Raw genomic sequence first — 20843 nt, 5'->3', positions numbered from 1 at the left:
CATGCCTTAAGATCTTGCTTCTTTAAATCATTCCTTTAAAAAAGTGGCTCATTGCCTGCATGAATTTTATGGACTTGAGATGGAATTTGTAAGCAATTGAAGGGAGTTATTTAACTAAGATAATGAAATGTGAAGTTAACTGCAAGATCATTCAGCAAACTGTAAGGAATGGCAAATTTATTAGCAGCTACATTTAGTTGAGGCATTTAGTTGAGTTGTTTTGATTATTTTTTCAGATGGCATCATATTTGTACACCAGGGTAAAAGATCGTACTAAAGAGTTCATATTTTTAAGAACAAAATTTCTAGTTTCTTTTTCACCTGCATGACCTCCACAAAGAAAAGTATGATGAAGAAATCTTTCATCTCATTACCGTTTGAAATTTTATAGATAGCTGCCTGAACTGCTTTGGTCCACATGTAGACTCTGGATTTTAGCTCCTTGGGCTCATTTCTGAGGCTTCCAAGCAGCTGCAAACCAAACAAAGCTACTTTTAAGTGGCTGAACTTTATCAGATCCTAGAAGAGGCTCAGATTCTGGTCACGGTTTATGAGATGGCTTTTGTAATTTCTAATACTGTCAGACCAAACAGTCCATAGTTTCCTAATTTATCTTCAAAGCACTTTCTTCACTAACATTAATAATAAGAATATTCAGGATGCAGTTGAAAGCTTCTTGAAGGTTCTACCAAAATTCCAGATTATTTCAGTAAGTTTAGTCTTACTTTGTAATCACCATAAGGATGTTATAGATGCTTAAAGGAGAAAAATAAGTACAGCCTAAACTTCTCGAGTGCCGCAATAGTCTTATCTTTAATTTACATGGACAACTGACTTACCATGCTGGGTGTTCCGAAGTTCAAGATTGGAAAACAGCATGAATGTTTTATCATATAAAAATAAACATAAATTATGACAGCTCTCTCTAGGCATTAAATACAATTTCAATGAGAAATGCAGACAATCATCTATGTTTGTGTATTGGCTAAAAAAACACATATGTGAATTTTTCTGGAAAACTGCCAAACTAAGCTAACTGTGAGTGTCAGTCAGCTCAAAGTTAACACATCTGCATCTATGTTTTCCCTGTATGTGTCTGTATGGACTCTATGTCTTTATGGTGTTCAATATATTAATTTGCATTGGTTTCTCTTCCCTAAATATTGGCATTTGTTATTGTTTTCACCCTGACCTTAACATGTTCCTCCAAGAAGACTAGGTTTCTGCAGGTGTCTTGGATGACCTATGGAGCACACCAGCTGACCTTTGTCAAGAAGATCCTAAAGAGCTGTTCAACTTGACCTAAAATAGGTTGCTGTATTTGGTTACTTTTATACAAAGAAGTCAGTTGACTGTAATGAGAGCACAGAAACCTGCCTCATAGATTTGCAGTTTTGTAAAAGGTCCTTTTTAATAAGATACATAAATATTATTTTTTCTATTGATGTATTTATTTTAGTTTTATGGATATGAGTACTTGGTTATAGAATAAGTACCTAATTAACCACTTGAAAAAAAATCTCTTTTGTTTATGTGCAAATATCTTTCAGGTACATCTATTGGGCATTGCAATTTTGAATTTGATCTTTGTGGGTGGAAGCAAGATGAAAATGATGATTTTGACTGGAACCTCAGAACTAGCACGACTACAAAAATGGGCACTGGACCATCTACTGATCACACACTACAAGAGCCATCTGGCCATTACATTTTCATAAAGAGTTCATTTTTTCACCTGTCTGGACAGAAAGCTAGGATTTCTAGTCCTGTCCTAAGCAGAAGGAGTAAAGACTGCAAGGTATGTGGAGGTGTGGTACTAGCAGGAATGCAGGAATTGATTTCTGGATTGCACTAGGATAATATTCCCTAAATGAATAAATATGATCACTTAAATATTGTTTGAGAAAAAATGATCATATTTGAGAAGAATCAGGGTCTGAGCCTATTTCTCTGAAATCATGACAAAAGATATATCTTATTGCAAGAGAAGAATGATTTACTAAGTAAATATGTACTCTGGAAGATTCAGATGAAGTTGACAGTGAGCACAGTGTCTGATTTAGAATGTCTTATATGACATCGGCCCTAAGTAGCATAAGACTATGTAATGGTTGGTGATTTTATGGAGAAAATGTTTATAAATAGAATAACAATTTGCTTTCAAAGAGTGTAACTGCAAATGGAAGGATTTATAACAGAAGACTTTGTCACAGACTCTTCTCTAGAGAATGGAGATAAATAAGCTTCTATTTTCCAAAGTAAAATAAAGGCTTTATTTTCCAAAATATTACAGTATGGTGAGTTACACTTGATCATTTCTCTGCAATCCTGGATTTAAATGTTTTCTAGTTTTGATATAGATCTTGGCAGTCTTTGTTAAAATGTTAACTTGTAGTTTTATAAGAATTCTTTCAGAACATACCTATCAGAACCTGCTAGAGATGCTAGAAACAAGATGCTTACATAGTGAATTTTCCAGAAAGCTGAACTATGCATTGCTTTGAAGTGGTATTTTTGCAAATTCATATAGTCCTTGTGTCGAGGCAAAAATGAGTGGTATCTAAGTTTCTAACATCAGTGTCAAATATAAAATGGAAATTTAAGCATTAATAGTTTCTAATCACTGATAAAATAGTTCTAATTATCAGTAAAATTAGAAAAAAAAATTAAAAAGTAATTAGAAATATAGCTAAGTGTATTCATATATATATGTGTTTATGTATGTATATTTATATGAGGAGGAATACTGTCCATAAATGGAGCTGCTGTAATAGGGCAAGCAATACTTGAAGCCATTAGAAAAATAGCAAAGAAAATTTATAAAGACTAGAAAATTAGGAACATAGAGGAATGGTCTAACAGTTGACAGTATCAAAATCTCAGTAGCAAATCTAGCCATTATAATATATCTTCAAAAGTTAAGCCATCATCTCATATGATCCAAGTTAATTTTCTATTTTGTCAAATATCTATGTGTATTTTGGAAAAAATCGGTTCACACAAGCTTGGAGAGGTTTGCTTGAAAACATCTTGTATGTTTGTTTGAAAACGTCTCTTTCTCAACTTTATCTAGTTTTATGCTTTAAAAATAACTTTTCTACTTTTAACTTTTACCTTTGATAGGTAAAACATATATGCAAAGAAATGAATAACAACAATATAATTGTTATAATTCTTTTAGTTTTCAAAAAAAAAAGCTCTCATAAATTTTTCAGAGTAGACCTGAAAAGATTAAAAAGCCAACTGATGAATGACAACATCCAGAAGACCTTGTTCAGCTAAGACTAGCAAGCTTGCCTACATTCTGATTCACAGCAAATGAAGCATGGAAATGAATATTTCTCATGCACTGTAATTCAAGCCTGAGTAATGTTGGGCCCCAGTCCTGAAAGGATTTGAATACATGCTTAAACTAAATTTGTCCATAGCTGTTATCAAGATGACATTACTGCTACACAATACATCTAGAAATTATGTAATAGAACAGAAGAACTGTATGTTGATTCCAATATAGAAAACTATTGTGTGTAGATAAGATAAGGGCATTGCAGGTAAATGTGAAGATGGAAAAGTAACATTGAAAGTCAGGGGAGGGGGGCAGATATGAATTCAGTCACCATAAAAGAAAGGCAAATGTACAAAACACAGTCTGGTAGTTTTGAAAAGAACTGTAGTCAATCGAGCAGTGTGGTGGGCAGAACTGTGAAAGTATCTGCTACAGTTTCATGACAATCAGAAAACCAATCAAATTTCATCACTAGTAAACAGAAACAGATTAATCCTAAAAGTGTGAAAATCATGTTCTAGTTTAAAGATATACACGAGGCACTGACCGTGGCTGAAGATGGAGATGAATAGACAAACCTCATTTAAAGATGAATTTAAGAGAAACTGTAATTGCAGGATGGGAAATGAGCAGGTGAATAGAAATATTTCCATGCAAGAAAACTGACTTACAAACTATACTCGGTATTGACATTCTGAAAGTGAGCATATAAAAACTTTCAAAATCACTATACCCTTAGTGGATTTACTGATCTGTAATTAGAGAAAATCAATTCAATAGAAATAAGTTGTTTTTTTTTAAAATAGTATGTTTATGCCATGCAATAGACTGCAGAAGCCTCTGAAATCATTTAGCAGCAGGTGAAACCAGGGAACATAACTTTACATTTATGTAGGTATCACAATATTTTCTATTAGTTTTCATATCTATAATAAATAGGAGACTTCATTCTTTAGGGGACTGTGCTATGCATTAGGGAGAAGTCTGAACTATTCTTACGATCTCACTTATTATAGCATGAACTGCTTTCTTTTAGGTCCCTACATAATTATTGGAAATCTGTTCTTTTTCAGAAACAAGATGTTGAACTAGATCAAGTATGAATTTGATCAAATACAAGTATTACTTTGTTGCTCTTGAAAATAACTGAGAGAGCAGTTAACAATAATGACTCTTCACTGATTTTTATGATGCTCTTTGTGTAGTTGATCTAAGTTTTGTACTCCATAATTAGTTTTCCTCTTTTTTGCAAAAAAAACCCAAAACAAAACAAAAAATAAAACAAACAAACAAAAAAAATTGCTATTTTCTAATCCAAAGTGCTCTTATGTTTAATTTTAGCTATTCTTCTCATTTCTGTAGTCCATGTAGTTTTGGTCCCATATTAGATTAGACTATTTTCTGATTACACACTCTGTAATCTAGCACAAACACATTTAGAACGAGAAAAGTTGCAGTAACTGAAGTTACTTCCCATACTCTAAATGGCACTGCTCTATTCCTCCATTTTCTTATTAAATATTTTCATTCTTTTACATTTACATGCAAGAGCTACTAAAAAGGTCAGCTGTCACAGTATTATAATTCTGGCTTACAAGTTTGGCTTATGAAATAGTTAAAAATATTCACTAGTACGCCTTTTTGTGGTTTCTTCTAATTCTTATTTATTTATTTAAGTCAGCAAAATTAAGGGCTGTTCTGATTGCCACTAATTGTGCTCCATTTAATCAGGGTAGATACAACAGCAGAATGTGTCTGAAGCAGCATATTGTATAGTTGATGCTACTGTTCTTATTTACAGATACTTTTCTACTATCACATATATGGAGCTCACATTGGATCATTGATTATCTATCAGAGGACTGCAGTGAAACATGAACAAGTTCTTCTTAATCTTACTGGAAACCAGGGCAATTTCTGGCAGCGCAAGGCACTGACAGTGGCTGGAGATGGAGATATAGATGAAGATTTCCAAATTGTCTTTGAAGGGATAGCTGGAAATGGTCCTAAAGATGGCATAGCACTTGATGACTTGACATTTTCCAGGGAGTGCTTACCGTCCCAGGAGTTTTTACCAGCAGAACCCACTACACCTCCTCCAATAGGTATGTTCCTGTTAGGGACAAACAGTCTATGTCTGTAAGTCTGGAAAGAATGAATAGCAGCATTGCTTTCATTTCAATGTCTGTCCTTCAAAAGAGAAATAGAATACATAGCTTTCTAAAGTCATATTGAAGCTAACACTCTTTTAAGTAGCTCTTGGAAATCCTAGAAAAATTACTTTATAGGTTTATCGTTTGGGTACTGAGTCAACTTGCCAGTCTACAAGATTTATTGTCCAGCTGTGTGTACTTAGACAATAACCTGCTTAATTCAGAGAGGTTTGTTTACCAATAATTGTAAAATACTGTTACTGTAAAATAAAGAACTAAGAGTGATATAGAGCCAATATGGATAGATTGCAATAATGCTGGCAGGCCTTACTGGTTTTTGGTTAGTGAGAAATTGTACCCATACAGCTTAGGCACCTTATCCATTCTCTTTCTGTGTGGTATGGTGCCAGCATTGGTTTAATTATTTGCACCATCCCCCACTTACTGCACAAGAGAAATAAGACTCAGAAAAACTTTACCAAAAATAACAGAATTCTGATGGGGATGGATTCCAAGGTAAGAGCTGCTCCTGAAAGCACTGATGTTGATTACTAATATTTGTTTGGACACAAATGATAAAGGAGAAACTATGTCAGAACAGGACAAATTTCTCTGCTCCTTCCAGATTTATTGCTGCAGCTACTGAAATATAACCCCTCAAAGTGGAATTTAGGAGATTAATTTTTTCCCTGGGCCTACTACAATTTTCCAGCATGGCCATGGCAAGTCATTTTAACTCACTTCCCTGTATTTCTGATCAATAAACAGAGTTAATTTTTCACAGTGTCAAGGACTACAAGGAGAATCATTAATTTATGTGAGTTGATTTGCTTTGTTACTGCTGCTAATGAGTAGCCTTCCCCTTAAGGATATCATTAAGTATTTCTTTGGCACTGGGAGTTAACACTGGTGAGACTATATCAAACCTAAGAAATTAAATTTTATTTTGTGCGCAAAAAATATGCAGGAAAGATAGGGGCAGTGTTTTCCAGATAAATATCTGATTAGTTACCCATTACAGTACCTAATATTGGCTTCCTACTTCTATCATAGAAACAATCATAGAAATTTATTGCAAATGAGATAGTTATTTTAAAGTTCAACTTTATATCAGTATTACCCCGAGAGGAACACTAGCTGAGATTTCTGATTCTTCATTCTTTATGTTTTCAGACTCTCTCCTCTGAATGGTAGATGTGAGTCCCTGTGGTAGTGTTAGGAAACTTAAAAAGCTTTGGTTTTGATAGTAAAGAATACTCAAAAACATTTATATGATGTATATAATAAAAGAGCTATTAAAATCTCTGGAAAAAGAGATGATTTCTTGGTTTAAATCATCTAAAATATACTTCGTGAATTTTGTAGATTCACAACACTTTGAGGTGGTGGTCTAAATTCATTCCTATAGTGAACAGTCTTTTCTATATCAAGTTTTAATTTGTGCTGGGTAAGAGTTTATAAACAACTGAGGGTTCCAACTTGCAATTACTATTTAGCAGTGTTATCTGTTTGGAACATTGTTTGAAATGTGGGATTAGAAACCATAGTTTCAAAGGAAGTTAATTATACAATCACCCCAAGAATGTTCTTAGATTAAGGTACTGTCTAACTATGCCCACAAAACATGAAAAGGTTGATATGAGTCTTATTTTATATTTTTTTACGAAAGAGACATTGTGGATTTGACAACTTCCATGACCTCCAAATTTGCTTGTCATCTCTCTCCCATCCCTCTTGTGGCATTATCACTGGCTATAAAAAGGGCAGATCCCTCCATCTATTCTGCTCGTGTCTCCACACCACTTATCTGGGAATACAGCAGCTGCCGACGGCTGCCTGATCAGATTAGCAGGCTACAGGGGAGAAAAGGTATTCCCAAAGACAAGAGCACTGGTGGTTGTTGACTTCAGTTTTGTAGAGAAGACAAGTTGTTCTTTCCAGCAAATTAAACGAGATTCACTGAAGTGTTACACATGTCTTTAAGAACACAGAAATATTCACAGGAGATCGCTGTTTACTGTCTACAATGCTGTCAATGAGAAATTGAGCAAGAACCATAAAAATGACAAGCATATAAGACACTTCCTCCTAATGTCCCTAATATTTCTTTTCTAGGAGACCTTTTGAATTGAACACGGCTTTGCCGAGGGCATAAACCTTAATTTATTTGCCTTCTGTGTAGAGTCTAATTTCCCTGGGAACTCATTCAGTAGTTTAGACCCCTCTACATTTCTGCAGTAAGTTGTACAGATCTGCCACTTGCTGAGCAAGCAACTCTGTTTTCACAAATGCCTTTGCTGAAAATGTTGGTGAATAATAGAAAAAATCATCTCCTTTCTATTGATCTCTATGCAATTGTCCTGAAGCAGCATTAGACATCAAGAGTTCCAGTTTCCTACATGGAAAACATTCCATGTGTTTTCCTTTCACTGTCTTTTAAAAAAAAAATCTGCTATAACTTTTTGGGATTATAAAATCAGGTCTCTGTAAAGCACGGAGGAAATGAGTGAGCAGTGGAATGATGCTGTAGCAAGAGGATTATTTTTCTCTTTGCACTCTTTCCTGATAGATCCTAAAATTTTATTTGCTTTGACCTTTCTGAGCATTAGGTTGATGTGTTCTAGGAACTATCTGCAGCACTCTTCTATGTCACTCCTTAGTAATGGGAGTGATTTGAGCTCATCAGCTATATGTGACAATGGATTTTGCTCTTCTGAGTAGCTCAATACTGTATTTAATTTTATGTCACTTAAGATGTAATTTATTTGTTTATCTGCAGCTGTGTGGCTCAGTTGGAGTTGTATAGGATACCTGGCACACCTGCTTGGGGCTGGCAGCTATGTTACAGAGATCTTAGGAAAACCCAATGCCCTGCAATGTTGGCTGATGTTGGGAAGGCTGCCAAGTGCATAGCAAGCACTGGATAACGTCACTTTAAGCAATTTCATTTTCACAAAACATTTTTCCTGTTATTCATAGTTATTCCTAGCTCACAGCACTCCAGATAACTTCATAGCACTGGTAGGCTTACTTAACTGATCACTCATTAACTTCCATGGTCACTTATGAGTAAGCATTAAAAAATACAACCTGATTAAGTTTTGGGGGTTTTTTTTGGTGAGTGGTGACTTTTTTCTATTTGTTTTTGTTGTTTTTTGGGTTTTTTTATTTGTTTTTCGCTGGACCATTTTTAAATTCATTTTAGCACAAATGTATAATTCACAATCAAATAAATAAATAAATAAATGTAGAATTCAGCAGCAGAGCTAAAATGAAAATAAATAAGTACAAAGGAAGAAAATAGTTAGGACAACAAATTTTCTGAAATGACCCAGAGCTTTAAAGTGTATTCTAAAGACCACAAGATATTGCTTGTGTCGCTCTTTTGCAGATATAATTAGATTTATAAAAATTTATAGGCACTTAAATAGAAATAACCTTGGCAGTTATTTTAACTAATATATAATTACAAGATTATGAGAGCAATCAACTTTATGTCTCCTTATGCACAATTGATTGAATAACAAAACGTTTACATCTTCCTTTGAAGCAACCAGCTTTGTCTATTGTCTGAGAGAATAGGATGTGGAACAAATAAAGGAGAATCTTTAAAGCCAGTTCTGGAAAAAAAAAACAAATCAAACAAAAGTACCAAACCTATAAAGAGTACTTATAATTTCTGATGTGCTCCTGAACTTTCGGAAGATAGAGTGTACCTAAATAGCTGTCTAACAACATACAGCATGGTGTGAAACATTTTTCCTCCTAATAAGTGCCTGAACAGAATCAGGCTCATATATCTGGAAGGAAAATCCAAGCATTTGTCAATTTCTATTTTCATGTACAGACTAGTGTGAAAAGAAAAGTTCATAGTTATACTCTGGACTTTGAAAAAAAAATAAATTGACGTATAGATTTTTTTCTCTCTCTCCTCTTTTTTTTTTTTTTTTTTTTTTTTTTGGGGGGGGGGTTGTTTATTTTTTTGTTTTGGGGGTTTTTTGTTTGTTTTTTTTCATTTCTCGCGTTTTTTGACTTGCCTTGCTTCTAGCTTAAGCAGAAATTACTGCCAATTGATGAGCAGTTAGGTTGATGACTTTAGAATGCTGGAAGATATGGAGAGTTTCCCATAATACTGGTGCAGTATCCCATCTATGGGATGCGATACTCATTTAACTGGAGACTAAACAATTGCTGTGGGATGGCAATGCAGGATGTCTTCTTCCTATGATGTCTGCTTCTAGTCACGTTCAGTGGCTACAACTTGCCACTCTGGGTGATTCTGATAGAGCTTCCCACTCACCTTCACTTTAGAGAATGAGATTTTTGTCTTCGTTATATCCTTATGGTCTATTCTAAATAACCTCCCTCAGAAATCCTTTGCTTCTTCCACCTATTTTCATAATGTGTCACCTTAGAGCCTCAGATTCTCCTTTTGTTGTCTCTACTCAGACTGGATCATTACCATTTTTGCATATGAACTGGAGTAAAACTCTTGCACACCTGGATACTAAAGGTATTCAAGACTCAGGCATTAAGGATTAATCAGTTTAGATTTAAGACATTAGATTCACATTGAATAGTGTCTGACAGGTAGTAGAATGGAAACCAACACCTCCAACAGTACTGTGCAAAGGTTTTGCAACAGATGTTGAAGATGATACCATGTGGTTGGCTTCAGAGGAAAATTTACAGGGTCAAATACTGCCTTCAAAATGCTAAAATTTAAGAATAGATATAAATATAATTCATAGCTATTATAGTAGAAAGCCTCCAGATACGCTTTCTTGTTCAATCAGTGTTTACTTTTATTTCTTTTAAGGACATCAGTGTAATTGAACTGATGATAGATTTTAATAGTCTGTTTTATCCAGCACTACCGTTGTTTACAGACACCCAGTACCAGATTTTTATCTTGATAAAAATGTTTATGAATTGGCTGCATAAAGCTTTATGCAAGACACTTCTGATGCTATTACAGCTCATCTTGAGGACATGTAAAATGTTGTTTCCATATTAAGTCAAAGACTAAACCGCCCCTGGTTTGGCAGACAGGTTTACAAAATCGTATTTGTGTTATATGTCCTTCCATAAGGCTGAATTAAGCTACAAGATCTGCTACTAGCACAATAATCAGACATATCTGTCTTCTAACAGATGCCTTTGAAGTTTGTAGGAAATGATATTTTCCAGTTTTCTGTTTATCATCTGTCTTGGACAGAGTTATTTGCAACTATGTGTGGTCATAAAAAAAGCAACCTGCCTTGTTTCCAAATAGGTGAATCAGATTCCATTATACTAATGCTCAAATTCTACTGTTTTTTTGAATTCTGATCTTTCCATTAACAGAATGAGTGCTTACATTTGTAGAACAATATAATTTATGAGCATAAATTTTGTTGGGCACCATCTGGAGCATTTTGTGTGACTAGATAGAGAATGCACAAGCATTTAAAGATATGATATAAAAAATTATTAGCATGATGGAAACAGGCAAGAAATTATTTTCTACAAAAAAGAAAGCAGCCTATTTTGTGTGATTAATTTGGGTATGATATGGCAAGACAAGGTGTTACATCAGAAGAAAATTCACTTTTAGTGAATGAGACCCAGAATGCTAATGTTATTTTTTTTGTTGTTTTTCATAAGAATTACCCTAGTTTTCTGAAGAGTTCTAATAACGTACTTCTATGACAGGTTTGTAGTAGGTAACTAGGTAGATAGATAACTGAATGAAGCTGAAATGCTAGTTTTGTACTGTGAAAAATTATCATAGAATTAAGACCAACAAATATGGCTAAGATTAATTTTTGAATCTCATTAATTAATCCAGGTTCATCAGCTAAAATATTTTGAGATTCACAATCAGTATTACTATAAATACTTCATATAGTTAACGAGGTAATTAAAACCATTCACTTGTAAGAATTAGTTGGTTTTCTTTTCATGTATACTGAAGATCATACTGGAAATAACAACTTATGTTACCTGGGGGAAGGATAACTGTCTCTGCTGCCAACATGTGCCAACGTGGTCCCTAGAAAAGAACAATGCTGGGAAGTTGTCTCTCCATAAACTGCACATTCCTTTTCTGATATTAGAGATGAATTTCACAGAAGCTTGGGGAATATACTCTCTAGTTTCTTGCTAACAAGTTACATTTATGAAAGCTTCAGAGAAATGACCTTATCTAGAACAATAATTCTGTATCTAACATTTTACTGAATAATTTTTAATTTAGAATATTTCTATCTTTGGTTTTTGGTTTTTCTAGTGGAAATATAGTATTCATCAGCAGAAATGAACCGTGGGTTTTTAATAGCCAGCTATCAAGTAAAAAATTAACTATCTATTTCTTGAAGTTAGAAGGAACACAGCCTGGAGTTATATGGACATTAACCTTCATAATAGTGCATACATAGTTGCACAGTCTTAGACAAAATACTGACTTCTGATTTTGAAACTGTTTGAAACTATGAACTTCAGAAACGTAGCTGAAATATCTCTTCTTATAATAAATTGGTGTTCTTCATGCTTCTGAAAAAAATATCAGCATACATGGAAAGTCTCTGTGCAAGCAGAATATCTGTTCTAAAGAAAGTATTTCCCTACTGAGAAAATGTGTGACAGCTACACCAATCCCCTTTCAAGTGACCATTTTTATAGCAAATTATAATTAGTCCATGATGATAAACCCAGGCATGATTTTGATCATAAGCTTCTAAGCCTACTTCTTTCTTATTCATAATTCTTAACATAATTGTTCTAGTGGAATATATAAAATCTAGCTATCGTGATAGATAAGTTACTTTTTCAAGTGATCAGGAATAAAAAGTAGCTGATGTAGCAAATTAAGATTCACTATCCAAGAAAGAAACTTGATTGTTATTCTTCAACTTTTTTGCAGCAGGATAACAAATCCTCAATAAATCCTACCATAAGCAAAAATCTTGAATCTATCTCCATACAAGGAGGAAAAGATCCTGTCTATAGTAGAGTTATTGCTGTTCTGTTGTGCCAGGCAGGGACAGGGATGACTTCATATACATCCTGCAGCTGACTCCTTTTGGAATTAATTTCTGTGAAGGATGCTTATGTAATTCTGTGTATTGACTTTTAGGAGATGTAGAGGTGCAACCAAATGTAAATGACTTTCATATATTGGCTATATATTGGTCAAAAAATATTCCAGTCATGAAGCTAAATTAGTAAAGCCATCATAGCTCAGGAAGAGTACAATTCTTTCCTCTGTCCCCAAAGAATAACCTAGTTATTCTAGCTAACCTAGCTCTGAGTTTTGAGAGATTTGCCTCTTAGTGGAGGTAAAAAATTGTCAGTGCTGAAGCTTGAGAGCTTGTTTATCTAGGCCACTAGAATTTGTCAGTATTCTAGTGCATACAAAATGTGTTGTACTGGTTTGTGAATTTCAAAAGACTCGTAGATATATTTTTTATTAAAAAAAATATTATATTTTATTAAAAAAAAAAATATCTTAAATTTGGATGCTCAGCTTCAAATTGCTGAGACCTAATTTGGCATACAGAAGAAATGCCACAGAAGCCTTTCTCATTATTTTTGGCACAGCCATAGATATAAGATTATTCACTTTTTGAGGTTGTCTAGTATTGTGTAGTTAGGCTTCAAAAGAAGACTGGTGTAAGAAAATATTCAGATTCTGTTGGACTTACAGATGAAGGTTTGGGCCCAGAAAATATAAGTTTTTTCAGCAAGATTGGGTTTTGGGTTTCAAATCTGTTTCTACTTTCTTTTGTGTTTCCCTTACCTTTCATTCTGTGTTGTGGAAGAGCTGAATGGCAGAGCATGCGTACAAATCAGTGTATCTGAACAGGTCATGAATAAATTCAGTCTAGATGCTAAGAGAGACCCTCTTCTGAAAACTGAAAAATAGCCTTCAAGTAGCAGTAATGAAGTTACTGATTCCATTGAATGCAAAGGAACTGCCTAATATTGTTGACTTTCAAACAAGTTAACTAGACCCAGTGATTTGAGAAATTCCTGTTAAAACCAAAGTCCCTATGGAATAGGATAAAATAGTTTCATCAGGGCTCCCTTTCCAACGATAAACTTTTCTGCTGTTTCCTGGTTCAATCACTTGCTAAGGTTATGTGCTCCTATATGTTTACCTCAAAGAGTGCTGCTACACATGAACACATACTGAATTGAGATATAGTTAATAAAGCTATCGTTGCTATGGGGAATTTGGATTGTTCTGGTTCAGATTGTCATTAAATGAAAAAAATATTTTGTCTTATTCATAATGTCTTGAAAAAATAATAAACAGAACTACTTGATCACCCTAGGAGACATCGACGTCACTATTGACATTAGAGCATGAAGGTTCCAAATTCATGTTACTTGCAGAATCTCATCTCCAACACTTAGGCTGACTTTCTAAGTATATTTTTCATCTTTCTCTTCCGTTGTCTGAGAACAAACATAACTGTAGCACAGAGGAAAAATTACCATATTAGAAGCCATTTTTCTTTGGGATTCTGATTGATTATAGAGTTTGTTGGTATCTTTCTGTTGTAGCTCTTTCACACTTTTCATCTCATCTGCATTAAACTGTGAATATTCCAGAACAGTTTCCTTTCTAATTTACATTTGTGTTTTTGAACATGAATAGTGTCTGACTTGTCAAAACCAAAACTAAAAAAACAAAAGAAAGCATTTCCTGGAAGAGACTTCTAAGGTCTTGTGGACATATAATATGATCACTCAGTGACTATTTTTTATTTTTACTGCTTAAGTCATGTCTTTTTTCATGCCTTTATTTGCCAGAGAAGGGTTTTCTAAAAATATTTGGTTTCTACTTCCAGATGAGGAACCAGTTTTTATCAAATTCTGGGCTTCCATGTCTATTGCCCTCTCTCAATCAGGTTAGACCTGACCAGGAGAGGGTCCTACCCTCTGGTCTCAGAGACAGGACTGTAACTGCACATGAAAGCTGGCTGATCAGGCTTTGGGTGGGAAGCATTTTCCCTCTGTCACATTTACTGAGCATAGTCCATCATCTCTGGCAAGGTATTCAAAGGGGATTTATCACTGTACTGCAGCTCTACCTTCCACTATATGCTCTGGGCAACAATTTGGAGTGTGATGAAGAATAGAAATTCCTTCCTGACCTATCTTGTCTACTCAGCGTTTATGCACCCCATTTCTCACACTCAAACTGCTCTGACTTATGGGCTTCTATTTTACTTCAAACCATCTTTTAGACTCAATCTGCAGCTTTTTAATTCCATCAGAAACACAGGTGATGAAACCAATGACCAGGAAATGCAAATGCCCTGCCTTCTTCGTTCTTCATGCAATCAGATAGCAATAGGACCTTTAAACTGGGGGTCACACTACTCAGGCAAGATGTCCATGTACAGTACAAAGCATTTAAGATTAGGAGTTGAATTGCACTTCCAAAGGGCACACTACAACTAGGAGTTAAGTTTGGAGATCTTCAGAAGTCAAATTGATTGTCTTCCTCCAAGATCTGCTGCACCAAGATTCTTCACATGGAATTAGGGTTTTATGGCTGTCTTCTGTGGTGGAGAAAGCTAGAGTAGCAAAATTGAGTTTAGACCTTTTGACTTAGAAATACATATTACTACCGAAAGTCACTAATGAAAGAAAAAAATTTTTAGCATTTTTTCGCATATTTTTAGCATCATGGATTTTAAACCTAAAGAACATTCCTTCTGTATCTTTGCTAAGGAGTTCAGGCAGATAATATTTAGATTTAAATTGTTTTAGCAGAAACAAGGCAAACAAAAAATTTTTTGTGTGTTTCTTTTTTATTATTATATACTAAGAGTAAACTCAGGTAAGAGAGTTAAGCTTTTCAGGTTGGTTGGTATATAATCTTTCTCACTGTGGTAAATGCATGAATACTATTGTTTCTGAAAAAGCTTTGCTTAAAAACTAGATATGGATTCCTTTTTGTCTTAGTATTTCTTTGTCCACCCTCAAGAATATAAGTTCTCTATTTCACCTTGGCTTTGGAAAAGGAAATTTTTATTTAAGAATTGATGTATTCCTGTTCTCATTAGCTATATGTCCTGCTGCAGCAGTTTTCCTTGTCTGACCATTGCCTTATGTCAGAGACTTAAACCATCTGATTAGCACTGGAACAATCATTATAACATGTATTGTATCTCATTTCAGTTTTCTGGCAAGGAACAAAACAGTCTTAATTCTAATGCAATAGGAGTTTCTGTCAATGTGTCCAGGCCTAGGTCTTTTCTCATTCACCATGGGGATTTCCCAACTGAAGATTAGCTGAAAATCTCCTTTTCAGGTGACCTGCTAGTGTGTTTCATAGACTAAATAGGTGTAGAATTACTCAAGGAGCATGGGAAAGTATGTGCTATTTCCACTACTAACAGTATTAGTATACCAGCACTGTAATAGTGGAGAAGTTAAAAAGACCTTCTCTGGCCAAAACTTGCTTTTGTGCTTCTTTTTAGTGAATGCATACATTTACATAAAATGTGAATACAGTCACATGCACCTAAGAACCTGAGACTGAGAATTATTCTTCATAATATTGTTTTTATAGTTCCCCAGACCTGTGTATGAAGAGGCATTGAGTGCCTATCTTGTCTTTAGCTTCTCTTATCCTCAATGTTAACCTTTAAAATAGCAAAGCACAATGTTAGGGCACACTGCATATGTGTGCCCTTATACATACATTAGGTATGTATAAGAGTGACTGACAAATAGCCATTGTATTCTAAGGTGAAATAGTAAATGAAACAAAGGAATCCTTCTGTGCTCTGTCATGGATAGAGATGATGATGTTGAACAGTGCTAGGCTACCTTTCTGTTTATATGTTTGATTCTTAATGGTTTTGAGGATGGATACACTGCAACGGATTGCTGGAAAGGAATCCTTTTCTGTCTATATGTGGAAATGGGCAAGAAATCAACTGATGAAATTCTTGCTGGAGGTCTTTGTCATGGGAGACACTTGGAAAGTTAGCAGTTTCTTCCCGAAGTCCCTTTTACAAATGAACAAAGAATGTTGTTTTTTCAAACTTTGGATTGCTCAGAATATGAATAAATATATCAAAGTGCTTTAATGGTTGGTTTGAAAACTCAAAAATTCAAATATTTGCTCTCAAACCTAGAAAAAATAGACTATTTACAAAGAAAGAACACATAAGGTGTAGTACATTTTTAGTCTTCTTTTTTTCTCAGCATTTTAATTTCTGAAAGTCTTTACAATTTCTTTAACTTCCCAGGCTTGGCTTTGGAAATGAGATGCATTTTTCACATGCCTGTACTGACAAGTCATTATTACTATGCATCATCAGCTGTGATGAAAGCACTTTACTATATGTCCTTGGGTTATACGGGTGAGATATTAGAGGAAAGATGTTCTTGTTAATTTTTCTTTTTTTAAAGAATGCATACAATTCAGTCATACACTAATGTCAACTCAGACTGGTAATGATAATGGAGCTATTGTTGCAGGGAAAAACTCAAAGATCTAAAATATCTAGAGAGCTCATATCCATGGGATGTCATACTCTTGGCCTGCTGATTAATTACTCTGACCTCTATAGCAGATTATGGTTCTACAAGAACTCTAGCTCTAGTAGGAAAAAGTATACTTCCAGCTATGTGAATGTAAATAAAATATTTTTAAAAGATTTTGAATCAAATCTAGCTTTTCAAGCCTACCGATGTGTTATTCTGATACTTCTGGGAATTGTAAACTATCCCATTCATTTGATTGTGTTTGGATTTGGAAAACATAGAGAATGATATCATTAAATATAATAAGTTTAAGAAGCACTCCCTTAAAAACTTTTGGAATGTCCTTACCACCAATCTATTTCCTGTCATTCTAAAATGCAAATTATCTTGCTGGTGAGAATTGCATTAAATGCTTATTACTAGAGTCATAACTAGTGTAATCTCATATACAACCATATTTTACAGTTCTCTAGAACTTCAGATCTTATTTACCTTTTTCAGTTTATCATAGTTAATTCCAAAAAGCAAAGATATGCTAAGGGTCACCTCCAAGAAGCTTGGTATCTAATAGATAAATTTGAGATTTTCACCTCTATTTTGTAGTTTCATTGAATTGTTAAATATTTTAAGTTAAACTAAAGCGTATCTCCAGGGAAAAACTTCAGACTATTAAAAGCCCTTAACTGATGGATAGGTTATCAAAGTCTGTGGGTATCTACTCAGTGATTAATTACTCGTTCATTTTAATTTAAGATGAATTTCACTAACTTCAAATTTTCAGCATGTAAATTTTTTTTCTTCTAAATTAGGACTTTCTGTTTATCTTCTTACACGTAATTGCAGAACATGATCAAGCTACCTCTTAAGCTTGTCTCTGATAAATTACATTAATTGGGCTCCATTTGGTCACTCAGTGTGAGTGTTTAAACAGACCCTTTAGGAATCTTTCATGGCCAATCCAAGCAAATATGACACAACTAGTTGTCATCAATATTAAGTGAAAATGAAATTATTGCATACTTAGGTATGAGTCCGAACAACATTTGAGAATTTGTGATGAATTTATGGTAAACTAATAAGTGGTATTTTTTTAAAAAGCTATTACCTTCATAAAGGGAAGGATGAGGGATGATAAGATTATTTTCTCTCTTGATGTTTTCAGGTAAATTTTTTTTCAAAATCCATTTTAAAGAAACGCCTTTCTAAAAGAAACATGATTAATCTTTGTTTTAATTGCATATTTTAAAATAAATGCATTGAAACTGCTGATTTTTCTTAGAGTATATGAAACAAGGGGATTATTGACTGGGCTTGCTGTTTTCCTCTGTTGTGTAGATCCTGCTCAGTTCAGAGATTATTGATCTGAAAGGCACAAACATCTCCTCTGGGTCTACTGCAGCCTACTGTGTTGATGCATAGGGAAAAAACTCTACCTCCTAATAATCTTTCAGAAAAACTGCTTGGAGGAAAAAGTTACTGAACCTTGCTAAGGAGAAGTTCCTCTAAATTAAAAAAAATCCCTTTTGCACCCACAAGCATCTATGTATCAGAGTGTTTGGGTTTTTTTAGGAGTTTGAAAAAGTAGGGAGGAAAGGAAGGAAGCTCAAAAAGGAGCCCTTTTCTTACAGTTTGTTGTGTTTGGTGATTTTTCTTTTTGTGTGTGTGTGGTTTCTTACAGTTATAGAACCTTAGAAATATGTCACTTAAGGAGAAAACATACTCTGGAAGTTCATACAGAAACAAGTCACGTTACAGGCTCAGTTAGACAGTATGAAATCATCCATTACACATGCTTCAAAAGATTCATTCATGCCAGGATTCAAAATGGATTTTTTTTGTTTTTCGTCAGAAAACAAAGACTTCCACTCTCAATTCCCCCTTTTTTCAACCTGACATTTGAAGCAATGCTACAAAGGGGACTCAAAATGCAATAGTTATTTCAAGTATTGATTATGATGAGCAGTAAGGAAAAATATTTCCAATCATGGACTTGTTCCTGGAATTTAAATTCTTAGTTTGCTGGCAAATTAACTTTTTTGCTTACATTATTCACACACACACACACACACACACAAAAAAAAAAAAAAAAAAAAAAAAAAAAAAAAAAAGGCAGAAATTTTACAAAAAATCTGCATCTTACTTTAGGAAACAACACAGAAGTTGACTGATAGAGTGGAGAGGTTGCTGATGGACTCTTCACTCTTGCAGGTTGCAGTTGATAGGCAGTGGTGACATCAATGCAACTAATGCATTCTTTTAGCCAGGACTATTTTCAGAGATTGTGTACTAATAAAAATCATACTGATGCTTTCATAAACTTGTAACTGTGAACTTCAAATAGGTCTTTTTCTTCTGGTCAGAGCCTACCCATTTTCCTTATCTCCAGCTCTAGAGATCTTTGCCTGATATTCTTGTCTTTCTAAGTCATTGTCACATTTTTATTCTGGCTTGCTTCTTTCTGTTTAGGACTTTTTTTTCTCCTTTCTCTGAGCAGCTATTGGAAGCTTGATTTCCCTTTGTTCAAAGCAAAGTAGTGTGGCAATGTTTTTTCACTTAGTTTGGGGCATTTGCAATTTTGAGTCTTACCTAGAGTCCTAGGGATGGAGGCTGCCAGCACACCAACTGCATATCCCATCTCTTATTTTCTTTTTGTTAATTAATCTGTTATTCCGATTTCTTAATAACATTCAGCCTTATCTGAATTAAATTTGCTTCCATTAGATTCTCATTTAAATTCAGAGAGCGCGTATATAAATAATTTTTTAACTCCACATGATTTTGGTATAGGTTATTTCAAATTCTTCCCATACTTGTTTAACTTTAGTATATTTACATGTTATATTTTTTTGTCTGATGAGTTTATATAGTGATTTATGTAGTTTATATAGTGATATGATCTTATTTTTGAATGAAATTTTATTTGTGCATGTATTTCTGGCAGTGGAGAATGGAAAATGAAAATAGGGAAGGTCCATTTTAGAATTTTGTGTCTTCCTGCCTGGAATGTTCTAAAGGGGCTGCTTTTATCCAGAGCCCTGTAGAAACTGATCCAAAATGAAAAGATGAAGTTTGGAAATGTATTCTGTGAAGTGAGTCCTGCAATTTTTTGGCTGTACAACAGCAGAATTATCCCTCCATCACACCAGGAATACTGCACAAAAAGGGCAGCATCACCCCATTGAATGTATCAGAAAAAAAAAAGGAGAAAAAAAAAAAAGGAAAAAAGAAACCCATTAAAAGGCAAGTTAAAATAGAAAAGCTTTTTCTTCCAAACTGGGACTGCTAAACTGAGCTCAAGTTTGCAGCTAAAATGAAATGGTCTAATCCTATACCACATGAAAGGAGAATGTCAGCAATTAAGTCAGACTAGAAAGCTTTGTTATTGAAGGAATGCCTGGCTGAAACTTGCCCTCAAAGGCTTTACAAGGGAAACAGTCATTTATTTAGGCAATCACTTGACAAAACACAAAAGAAATAAACTGATAATGGATTGGCACTTCACGGGAACTAAAGGCTTTTAATAAAACTGCTCTGGACCACCCTCCTCCTCCTAAACATCAAACTCTCTGAGACGTAACCTTCCAGTAACCTTGCTGGGATGCACGGCAGTGTGATTCACCAGGACACCCCATTTGTCTCTTTTCAGGCTCCTGCTCACATGGCTACTGGCAGTGTCAGAATGGCAAGTGTTACAGACCAGAACAAAGCTGTGATTTTGAAGACGACTGTGGGGATAATACAGATGAGAATGAATGTGGAACTTCCTGCACTTTTGAGAACGGCAGATGTGGCTGGCAAAATTCCCTGGCAGACAATTTTAACTGGGTGCTAGGGGTCAGCTCGCCTCAAAGTCTTAGACCCCCCAGGGACCACACGCTTGGAAACAAAACTGGTATGTTGTCAGTTCACAA

At 34.6% G+C, this 20843-nt stretch overlaps 1 protein-coding gene across 5 annotated transcripts in view; it reads left to right on the top strand.

Annotated features, from left to right (window-relative positions):
- MALRD1 (MAM and LDL receptor class A domain containing 1) overlaps window positions 1–20843 on the top strand; it is a 225185-nt gene that overhangs the window by 95948 nt on the left and 108394 nt on the right. For all 5 annotated transcript variants that reach the window (XM_071735085.1, XM_071735084.1, XM_071735083.1 and 2 more), the window contains 3 exons: window positions 1551–1798; window positions 5088–5391; window positions 20579–20824. In XM_071735085.1, the coding sequence (XP_071591186.1) occupies window positions 1551–1798; window positions 5088–5391; window positions 20579–20824 (798 nt within the window). The remainder of the gene's footprint in view (window positions 1–1550; window positions 1799–5087; window positions 5392–20578; window positions 20825–20843) is intronic.

The sequence above is a fragment of the Heliangelus exortis genome, chromosome 2, assembly GCF_036169615.1.
Source record: "Heliangelus exortis chromosome 2, bHelExo1.hap1, whole genome shotgun sequence".
NCBI classification, from domain to species: Eukaryota; Metazoa; Chordata; class Aves; order Apodiformes; family Trochilidae; genus Heliangelus; species Heliangelus exortis.
This window is presented reverse-complemented; position numbering and strand designations above follow the sequence as displayed.